The sequence below is a fragment of the Octopus bimaculoides genome, chromosome 2 (genome assembly GCF_046866305.1).
Source record: "Octopus bimaculoides isolate indiv1 chromosome 2, ASM4686630v1, whole genome shotgun sequence".
Lineage (NCBI taxonomy): Eukaryota > Metazoa > Mollusca > Cephalopoda > Octopoda > Octopodidae > Octopus > Octopus bimaculoides.
Window position 1 is genome coordinate 39,792,972 of NC_142929.1, and position 11,824 is coordinate 39,804,795.

At 33.3% G+C, this 11,824-nt stretch overlaps 1 protein-coding gene across 12 annotated transcripts in view; it reads left to right on the plus strand.

Moving 5' to 3' along the window:
* The window catches only part of LOC106879951 (innexin unc-9), a 200,411-nt gene that overhangs the window by 96,613 nt on the left and 91,974 nt on the right, over positions 1 to 11,824 (plus strand). For all 12 annotated transcript variants that reach the window (XR_016238748.1, XR_016238746.1, XR_001410684.3 and 9 more), the window contains one exon: positions 4,208 to 4,311. Coding sequence is in view for 3 of the 12 variants with exons in the window: in XM_014929711.3 (XP_014785197.1) it covers positions 4,208 to 4,311 (104 nt within the window). In the remaining 9 variants the exon portion in view is untranslated. The remainder of the gene's footprint in view (positions 1 to 4,207; positions 4,312 to 11,824) is intronic.

Genomic DNA, 11,824 nt, shown 5'->3' on the forward strand with positions numbered 1-11,824 from the left:
GCTAAAATTAGCCAAAATTTGCAAACTTTAAAAACTATTAACTTTTTATTTATTGATTTATGGTGAAAACGAATTTCAAATCAGTAATTAACATTACAAAGCTGCGTCATTATATCAAATATGAAGTCAATTGGAGTGGCAGCCAAACAAAAAAGATCCCTTAAATCTTCTTTGAGGATTAACAAAATTGTTTCCTTATTTGTTGTTTATTAACTTGATTATGGCACGCTCACGAGAGAGAGAGAGAGAGAGAGAGAGAGAGAGAGAGAAAGAGAGAGAGAGAGATTGTGTGTATGTGAGAGAGAGAGAGAGAGAGAGAGAGAGAGAGAGAGAGAGAGATTGTGTGTGTATGTGAGAGAGAGAGAGAGAGAAAGAGGGAGACAGATGCACGTATGTTGTGCATTTCTGTAACGGTTTAAGTGTACTATACTGGGAAGACTGTCATCACATTCAAATCATGTGGCTCACTTGGCAACGGACCCTCTTTGTTATAATCTATTACAGATAGCATCAGGTGCGAAACTTAAAATGTAATTTGACCATCTGTAAATCGAGTTGTTTTTAATCCTGCTATATCTGATTAGACACCATAAATACACTTCATAAACTTTCTAAATGTACCAAACTTTGATTCTTATATAACAATTTCTTGTATTATTCATATTGCTTGCGTTAATTCCTTGTATTAATCTTATCTTCTAAATGAAATTCAAGAACCCAGATGACTGCATTGATATCAAGGCCTCTGATGTTTAGAACATGTGAGAGTGTACCAGAGGTATTCATTCAACCGCGAGATATAACAATCAAACATCTATTAAATCACACTCTCGTCATACAAAAAGGACGATACAATATTCAAAAGATGGGGTATCAATGGTTGGAATACTTTTGTTCAAATGCCTGTCTAATTATGGTTGACCTGAAGCTAAACATCTACAAATTTGAAGAAAATCAGATCACTTAATATAAATGGCTTATAATAAATAGTAATTTTACACAAAATAAAAAGCTGAAAACCACAATGGTTCACTCTCTCATTTAGTGTTGCATTAACTCAAAGGTAATGATGGTGGATTATTCTTATTTAGTCAGAGATATAAGAATATTTAGTTAGAGATATAAGAATATTTATGAACAACCAAGGTAATGGGTAAAGACCTCCTTTGGTCATGAATGATCATGGAAGTGCATGTAAGAAGTTCTCTAATGCACATGTCCAGGCAAAGTTAATAGAAGACAAGCAATCACCTATGCATATCATTCTCCCCTCTCCACGCTACCGATGTTGTCCAAAGGAAAATTAAAGGCCGATACAATTTGGCACCAATGATGACGGAACTAATTTCTACAGCTGAGTGAACTGGAGCAACGGGAAATAAAATGTCTTCTTCACGAAAAAAAAACAAACAAATAATGAAAACAATATAAATCGTCTTAAAATAGCATTATCCACAGAAAAAAACATCCCTAAATTCAATAAACCCACATCTCCCCTACATAAGGAAGCGCAGATATTAAATTAGTAATAATTGTGCTCTTCCCTAAACAAAAATATTGAACCTCAATGAAGTACATAATCCACAAATCGTGTGACCGTAACCAAAATATATCACAATACTCTCACGCTCCATATTATATTTATTTACTCCAATATGTTGCATGCGAGACAGGTTAGTAACATCTTTACATCAAGACTGTATTAAGCATTAGAATTAGCTACGTATATCAGTTACAGCAAGATATTAAAATAAAATTATTTAAAACCTGAATCTTAGAAAACTAGTAGTTCTATCCCACAAATGTTTAGATCTCGCAGAAAATACAAGCTTAATATTTATGTATGGGGAGAGTCATACTGCCTTAATAACTAACACACTTACCAGTTCAGTTTCCACTCATTTATCATTTACATGTTTTCTTTTCCAAAATTTTCGTTGCTTTTGCAACCTTAAAGAAAGGAATTATTTTAATAACTGATTGTCATGAAAATTGCAATTTTTAAAACATATTTGTTGGGTCGTTAGATTTAAAAACTACAAAAAATATCAATGAATGCGATTATCCCGTATGAAAAATGTGATTCAATGGAATAGAAATTTTGTCTCGATAAACGGTTTACATCACGAAATAACTATAAAACCTGTCAGAACTTTCATATAAGGCACCGACTATGTGTGCTTTATTATCTGTTTGTATTTTTATTCCAATTTATATAATATAACTATTGAGTTTTCTTTCCACTTGGATTCTGCTAACAAAAGCTCTCTGTGTCTTAAATCTACTCACTGCTGTAAGAAGCCCGCTGGAACTGCTTTCAGTTGATTACAGTAATCAAGACAGAACATTTACAATTGGCTTATTAAATAAGAAAAAAAATAAGAAAAAAGCATTAAAATATTCAATTCACTTAAGTTTACATGAATGCCTCAATAGAGATAATATAGTTACCGTAATCAAAACATGGAATTGACCTTGACTAACATCAGCCTGAGGCATTGTTTAGCACTCTTCAGTGGATCTCACACACGAGCGCGTACACACACACAACAAACATACATAAATGAGCAAATATATATGCATGTATATGTGCATATATATCCATATATATATACGTATATATCTCCATATATGCATATATATGCATATATATGCATATGCATATCGATGTATATGTACATATGCATGTGTGCGTATGTGCATGTATGAGTTTACATGTGTGTGTATGTGTGTGAGAGCGTCTTATTAACACATGAATATATCGCGCTTCTGAAATTCTCGTTGAAGTATTTAAATATATTTTTGTTATGATCTAAAAATAAAAATAAAAATCCTGCCTTTTCCGTGTAATGATGTTTTAGAGCAACTGTAATGTAAGAGATGTATATGTATGTGCCTGTGTGTGTGTGTGTGTATATATATCATGCACATACACGCGCGCTCGCATAAATATATATAGACAGACACGCAGACAGACATAAAGAGTGGGAGAGAGAAGTTAGTTATACGTATATACATGCATGCATTCATACATATATACATATACTCGCATACGTGCACACAGAGGTGTCAACCTTTTCCAACACATAGAATAATAGAATAAAATTCTGCACTTGTCTTTCGCAAAATCATTATAATATATTCACTGGAATAAGGCGGCGAGCTGGCAGAAACGTTAGCACGTCGGGCGAAATACTTAGCGGTCTGTTGTTACGTTCTGTGTTCAAATTCCACCGGGATCGATAAATTAAGTACCAGTTACGTACTGAGGTTGATCTAATCGACTGGCCTCCTTCCCCAAAATTTCAGGCCTTGTACCTAGAATAGAAAAGAATATATTCAATGGAATATTGTATATACCATCTGTAATATCGGTTTCAAATTTTGGCATAAGGCCAGCAATTTCGAGGGAGGGTCTAAGTCGATTACATCGGCCCAAGTGCTCGGCTAGTACTTATTTTATTGACTCCGGAAGGACGAAAGGCAAAGTCAACTTCGGCAAAAAAAAAATACCATCACATGTGAAAGTTACAGAAAGTTACCATCACATGTGAAAGTTCAAGTAATGGGATCGATTTGATGGATTCCACATCAGGAGCTGTTATCTGTAAGGTATTTGAAAGTTGGCTTCGGCATCCTTCTGATACTTCTGGCGGCTCTTTCACTACCCTTGGACAACATCGATAGAGTAGAGAATGGAAAGATGTCGCGTGGGAAAATTCTGTTCTCCTATAGAATTTGTCTCGGCCTGCGAAACCTATCTAATGCTGAATCCTGGCCTTGACGAGATGTATGTCCTGCCGAAGAACCCAAAGTTAGCTAATTTTGCATTCTTACCATATCATAATGCATGCTCTTGTGTATATTTTCTATTAGTGTTTGCTAATATAAAGTATTAAATACAAATATGAATACCATGATTATCAACATGCTCCAGGATATTTCGCATTTGCTATTATTCTGACACAAAATATGTGGCCTGCTTGTTTGTTGCACCTTGTTTACCATTTTGTCCTTGTTCTTTTGCCACGTCATGTACCCAGTTATGTATCTATATGTACATGTAGATGAACGTATATACATACATGTACATATATATGCATATACTAATATATTGTTTATATATATATATATATATATACATACATGCACACACATACGCACACATACACTCAGCATTGTATTTCTATTTTGTTTTTAATTTCAGATGTGTACACACGCTGATAACTCTAATTACAATGGATCTCTTACGTTCATCAAGGTGTTGGACTTCAATACAAAAGAACACATGCACAGTGAAATTTGCGACAGGTTGGTTCCTAATGATTAACAACGATTAACATTTAGACTGTGTGTTTGCATGGTTGTAACGTGAATGTGTGTGATGAAATTACATTGGTAACAATGACAATCTAAGAAAATCAATTTAACATTTAATAGAGAAGCTACTGTTTAGTTCTAGGCCAGATCTAGCTAAGCGAGCATATAATCAATGACATTCCATTCTTGACCATTTCTTTTATTATTCAAACACAGGGTTACCGTAACTATAATATGACTTTCTTTCAGACGGTGTGACATGAGAATGGAATCAGAGTGATATTTGGGTGCTATTTCTTACAGGTTGAGCGACCACGTAGAACGTTCCTCGTTTATTCATTTAAAAGAAATCATTTTTTTTTCCGCAAATTTGTAAATGTATATCTATAGATGATAATCTGTTATTTGAAGATGCTATGATGAAGATGCTGTGATTTGTAAAACCTGCTGTTGTGTTGTGGTTTTGAAGCACTACACTTTGACTGCTGCTTTCTTTTCAGTGCAGGACAATCGGGACTTAGAAGGGGCGAAAAACTGAGGGCTAAAGTTTGTGAAAACCATGTATAGATTCAGTGCTCTTGTTCTATTTTCTGTAAGAATCTGGTATAATAACCTAATAATTACATGAGTATACAAATAATGAGAAACGCGCTTATTGCACAGGTTTCGCTCGCACCCACGTCCACACACACGCACACGCACGCACATGCATGCGCGCACACACACACATACACACACATACATACACACACAAATAAATAAAATAGAAAAATGATCTGAACTAAACAGAGAAATGAAAAATGGTGTTTAATGAATAATCGCGTAATTAATCTAGAAATTTAGTCACAAAGATCAGTTGAGGAAAGACGTCTCACAAAATGCGATGGAGTATGTTAAATCTTCAAATATTTTCACAGATTTGATAGACTCAAGTCATACTCGCATACACACAAGCTGAAAAATATTGTGGGTAGATCGACTTTTCAGACATCGGCTCCTACATCTGTATATAGTTTATTTATGAGTAATGATTGGGCTCTAAGTGTTCCTCTTCCCTGTTTACAGCCGGTGTTAGCCTTTACAACTGTTTATCTGCACATGTGGTCTCAAAGGAACTTCAAATTTTCCTTTCCTACCACTACACGATTATATCTTTGATTATTTATTATATTTAGTCTCCATTCACTTCATGATTCCCTGTGTAAAAAAAACCAAAATGTTGTTAGTTTTATCACTGTTGTTGTTGATTTCTGCTGAACGTTTCTTTCCTTCCGGAATATATTTAAATGATTCTCATCTTTTAACCCATTTCGTGTAACGTCATCCTTTTCTATTATTGAAAATTCTTCGCAGGATGTAGTGTTGACGTTTGTAAATAGTATATGCTCTTATTTAGAGCGAAAATACAATGGAATCTTTTCTGTGTGATTTCAAGTTATGCGAAACAGGATCAGTTTTCCTCGAATGAAGTATTTATGCATTGGTTAGGAACTGTTATCTGTTGTTGTCATTGATCTTTTATTGTGACTTTTGATAACATTACGACTGTAAATACTATGTATTAATTTCAGTTGAACTAGCTATATTGTGATTCTGGTTGATATTGTGTTGCGCAGTAGTTTTTCTTGTTATTCATTTTATATACAATTCGGTAATATTTACTAAACTTGTAAATTGCTGTTGAACTCTTGGTATTTTTGTAGCAATAGGTGTTCTGGTATCTACTTATTCCTAGATTAAACACTTCAGTCTTCTTCTGTCCACCGTCACCCTGCAAATTCATCATACTAAGGTAGTTCGCAAAGACGTAGTTACTAACTTGCTAATTATGTTATGTCGAAATCATATCTTACGAGAGCATTCAGTCGTCTCTTTACTATATTACTTGGTAGAATCACATTAATCTGTCTTAAGTTTTCAGGTTTATTACGCCCTATATTATACCAATACTCATCAGTAGTTCATATTAAGATATTAACCTATATTTCTGATGCAAACAGATTTCACGTCCATCATTGTATAATAATATATGGCAGTGTAACAATTAACGTTAATCTATTCGTTAACAAACTGCCTGTAGTGACTCAAATATCTTTACAACTATCTATAAGAAGAATACGCTTTTTGGTCCCTGGTCACAAGAATAACCTTCTCTTGTATTGAATAAAAAACTAAATGATGAGCAAAATACATAATCTCAGTATAATTTCAATACTTTTCATATCTTCAGTTTTTAGAAAATGAATTTAGTTTGAGAGCTGTATATCCATCATTATCACATTCAATTATTGCAAGTAAAAAGTTCACATTCTTAGTTTATTCTAAGTTCAAATATCTTTTCAGCTGTTGAGAAATATATGCATTATACCAGATTTCTTATCGGTTTATGGGTAGAACGCTAGACTTGTGGCCGGACGATAAAAGTGATACAGCTCTGTAAAATGGAGAAACTAGCCTTTATATATACATGTAAAAGTATAGATAAGATCTTAGCTATCTGAACGCGCGGTATTATTTCCTACATGATTTATTACTTTAATTGCAAATGCCTTTAGCAAAATCATGGACGATACTCCATGTTATTGTTACACGTGTTTTATGCATTGCCAACAACAACAAGTAAAAAAACTAAATAAAAAAGTAATAATAATAATAATAATAATAATAATAATAATAATAATAATAATAATGACAATAATAATAATAATAATAATAAAAGGGCAAATCAAGATAAATGAAATCCTTGTAGTTATTTGCTGTTACTTTAATCTCTGTCTTGTTTAATACTTTAAAAATATTTCTAAGTGTTTTAAAATCTTTTCAACTCAGGACTGCTAAATGCTGGGTTCTTCATCAAATTTGGGTTTGTAACTATCAGAATTTCTGGATTTATCTTCTGAAAAATATAGTTCATAATTTTGATTTTTTTATACTCAACTAAATAATTCTTGAATATAACTTATATAACTGTCTGTCTGTCTGTTTCTCTCTCTCTCTCTCTGTCTCTCTCACTCACACACACACACACACACACACACACAGACACACACGCAGACACACACACACACACACACACACACACACACGCACACAAACGTATGCATGCGCCACACACACACGCATATATATATGGCCAACTTGGGCAAGTGTCTTCTACTATATCCTCGGACCGACCAAAGATTTGCAAGTGGACTTGGTAGAGGGAAGTGAAAGAAGCCCGTCGTATATATATGTATGTATGTATTTGTTTTTTGTGTCTGTGTTTGCCACTCCACCATCACTTGACAAAGTAGTTCGGCTAAAAGAAAGGGATAGAATAAGTACTAGGCTTCCAAAGAATAAATCCTGGGGTCGATTTGTTCAACTAAAGGTTGTGCTCCAGCATGGCCGCAGTCAAATGACTGAAGCAAGTAAAAGGATAAAAGAATATATATATATATATATATATATATATATATATATATATATATATATATATATATATATATATATATATATATATATATATATAGATATATATATATATATATGATAATTTACTATGTGTGATTATATTTATTTTCGCTTCGTATATTTTGAATATAACATTACCAGAATAGGAATGAAAAGGTCTGGAGTCCATTGTAACGAGAAAAAGTGAGTCAGAGAAAGAGAGAGGGGGGGAGAAGAGAGAGAGCGAGAGAGAGAGAGAGTGAAGCATTAGGAAAGTGAAAATGAGAGCTAGGTTTAAACAGAGAAGAAAAAGATGAATAGAAATACACACCAAAATGTTTGATATCGATGTTTTTAATTATCTAATTCTCTATCTTTCTAAGTGTATATTAGTTAACAAAATAGTGTCATCATCAAGTGAAAATCTCTCATCAATCAAACATAGTTGTTTCATAGGAAATGTGTTCGTACAACCAATGACAAGGACGTAAGCCAAGTATCAATATCATATGCCGTTAGTCACTCATTTTCTTGCAAAGATTTTGAAGTACATATTAGCAAAGGAAATAATGGTATGTTTAGTTGAAAATGTCTATTTGTCTGTATCTTTAAGGACAATTAGTTCATGTAGCCAATGATCTCCTTTAGAAGTGTGAATATTTAAATGACAATCATTACAAAAATAATCTAATAATGAAGAGTACTTAACAAAACATAATTTCCTTAAGCCATTATTTTTTACGTCACAGACACACCCGTGAATGTGTGCGTGTCTGTATGTGAGTGTGTATGGGTGTGTATGTGTGTGCGCATGTGTGTTCGAAAAAGAGAGAGAAAGAGAGAGAGAGAGAGGACATAGAGTTGTACTACATTCGGCCTTTGTACCAAACAAATCTGCCGTCCGATGTTGGTGTCTGTCGTGTATTGTAACGTATATATTGCATTTTTCCAGTCGTCATGCAAGCTCTCAATAATCAAATGAAATTGTATGAGCAGTTATACAAGAAAGAATTACTGCAAAACCTTGAATTTAATGACTGGCTTGAACGATATAATAATAATAATAATAATAATAATAATAATAATAATAATAATAATAATAATAATAATAATAATAATAATAATAATAATAATAATAATAATAATAATAATAATAATAATAATAATAATAATAATTATTATTATTATTATTATTATTATTATTATTATTATAATAATAAAGTAACGAGCACCAATAAATGCTGCAACGTTACTCTGAATAATGCAAATACATTCATTTTATTTTATATTCATTTTTTCTTTTTTTTTGTGTGGATTTTTTCAAGCCTGATCTGGCGTGAGGCAGTCCTGAAAATCACACAGGCAATTCTATGTCGACTAAAAAGATCACACTAACCTTCTTGTTGCTTTTGATATCGACTATTTAATCTCAGCATTCAGAAAATCATCATATTCAAAACTTTCTTTTATTATTTTGACAACATAAAGGCGGCGAGCTGGAAGAATCGTTAGCACGCCGGGCGAAATGCTTAGTGGGGTCTTGTCCATCTTCACGTTCTGAGTTCAAATCCCGCCGAGGTCGACTTTGCCTTTCATCCTTTCGGGGTCGATTAAATAAATACCAGTGGAACACTGGGGTTGACGTAATCGACTAATTCCCTCCCCCAAAATTTCAGGCCTGGTGCCTATAGTAGAAAGGATTATTTTGATAACATTATGGTGGCATGGTGGCCGAATTGTTAGCACGTCGGAGAAAATGCTTAGCACTATTTCATGTCCCTTTACGTTCTGTGTTCATATTTCACCGAGGTCGACTTTGACTTTCTTCATTTCGACGTCCATAAAATAAGGATCAGCTGAGCATTGGAGTCGGTGTAATCGACAGTCGACCCACCTTTGAATTTCAGATCTTGTGCCTATAGAAGAAAGAATTATGTTAGATGATCAAACCTTTAGGAAAAGGTAATGATTACAACTCTTATATCAAGACTTACATAACTTTTAAAATATTCCATTTTTGAAAATCATTAATCTGCTTCATTTACTAACTCCCGTAAGGAAAACGTTTTAATATGTTAAATAATAAACATTAGTGAACGCTGCCGGTCTACAGTATGCATCATCCATATTTCAAAATACTTTTTTCATCAGTTATACTAATATTCATTGGAGCTAGTGCATGAATACCGATAGCAATTCATTCGGAAATATCTATCAATCTGCTTATCTATTTATCTATCTGTTTTCTAAGAAATTGCGAACGTTCTTTATAAAAGATAGTGCGTCATAGTGTCTACACAATAATACCAGCAATCATTAACTCATCACAATGCATCTAGCAATATTGTTCCACAATGAATAAAATAAAAAAAAAGGCTTTTGACTACGATATCAACATTAACTGGCTAGACTTCTTCAATGCCATTTTCTAATAATAAAAAAAAAGACACAAATTACCAATTAGTCTCAATCGTTCTGCTACAATGAATATACAAGAATAAGAAATGACCTGCGATAATCTTACGATAAATTGATAGCCTACTTTATAAATTAGCGTTTTTTCTTTTAGTTATTTCATTTGCTTAACTAAATAAGAATCGAAATGAAATATAAAAAAAAAAACACAAAGGTGGAAAAATATAGGATAAGATAGAGAGAGAGTAAAAAAAAGAAAAGAGGAGTATAGTTCATTTAAAAAGGAATTGAACAGAATGACTAATATTATGATAATTTCTATAGAAAGGAAGAGGGGAAATCGAACAAGTTAGAAAAGAGGTTTGAGTCTCATGCTTTAATTTTGTTGCTGTGCAAAGTTGGCATTTGTATACATACAAAGTAAGGTAAAAACAAACAAAACAAACAAACAAACTACAGATCATGAAGTAAACTCTTAGCTCAGCAGATGTTTAGGTAATTGTTACTTGTCTCGATTACTGACCTTAATTAGTCTTAGCCATTTATATATATAGAAAGGTCGAAGCTCTTAAATTGTGTCCAGCTTCAACGATTAGTACTAATTTTTAGTCAGCGACAGCTCTGTAGATTTTCTTTTTTATTCTTCGTTCTTGTTGTGTATTTATTTATATGACAACCGGGCTAGCCAACAAATTGCGCTAGTTTCTGAAAGTATGTAAGACCTTCTCTCTTTCTCACACTCACAGTTTCACTCTTATTTTCATCCATCTCTCTCTCGCTCGTTCACTCGCTCTTTCTTACCTTTGCTCTCGCTCGTTTTCTTTCACATTCTCAATGTCCCTCTCTTGTTTGTTCGCTCATCTCTCTCTCTCTCTCTCTCTCTCTCTCTCTGTATATATATATATATATATATATATATATATATATATATATATATATATATATATATATATATATATATATATATATATATAGATAGTGTGCACGCGCGCGCTATTTCTGTGTGCGTATTTGTCTTAGGTAACGTAAACAAGGTTATTATTTACTTATTTATTTATTTATTTATATAGCAACTTGGGAACAATAATGTTGTTGGTTAAAAATTTCAACAACAAGCAAATCACTGGTTTACCACAATTCTAACGAAAGGAATCACAAGAAAGTGTCTGCAACTTTCATTAGAACAAATACAGCAAGACATTATTCAAAGTGGAACGGCTTTTTGTTTTTTTCCCGATGTCATGCATCGGCGCTTGATATACACACGTGCACATACACATATGCACGGACGCGCGCGCACGCGCACACACACACACATTCGCTTGCACTATAAACGTCTACGAAGTAATCATCTGCTGAATTCCACTGAGAAGACTTGGATTAACTGGAGACAATGCTATACGATACTTGATCATGTGCCTTGCAACGATATCGAACGTGGTCGCACAATGAACTTCATAGCCGCAAGTATTGCAACACTCGTTCTGCATCGAGTTAAAGTTACTCCTTGGCATTAATGTTGTCTAAAATGCAAAATCAGGGATTGGTGCGTCAGAAACCTGTAACCAATAGCACTACTGGTCACCAATTGCGATATGTAATTAATAATTAAATTTGTTTATAATTAGCCGTCTTTTTCAGTTTCAATGAGATTCGA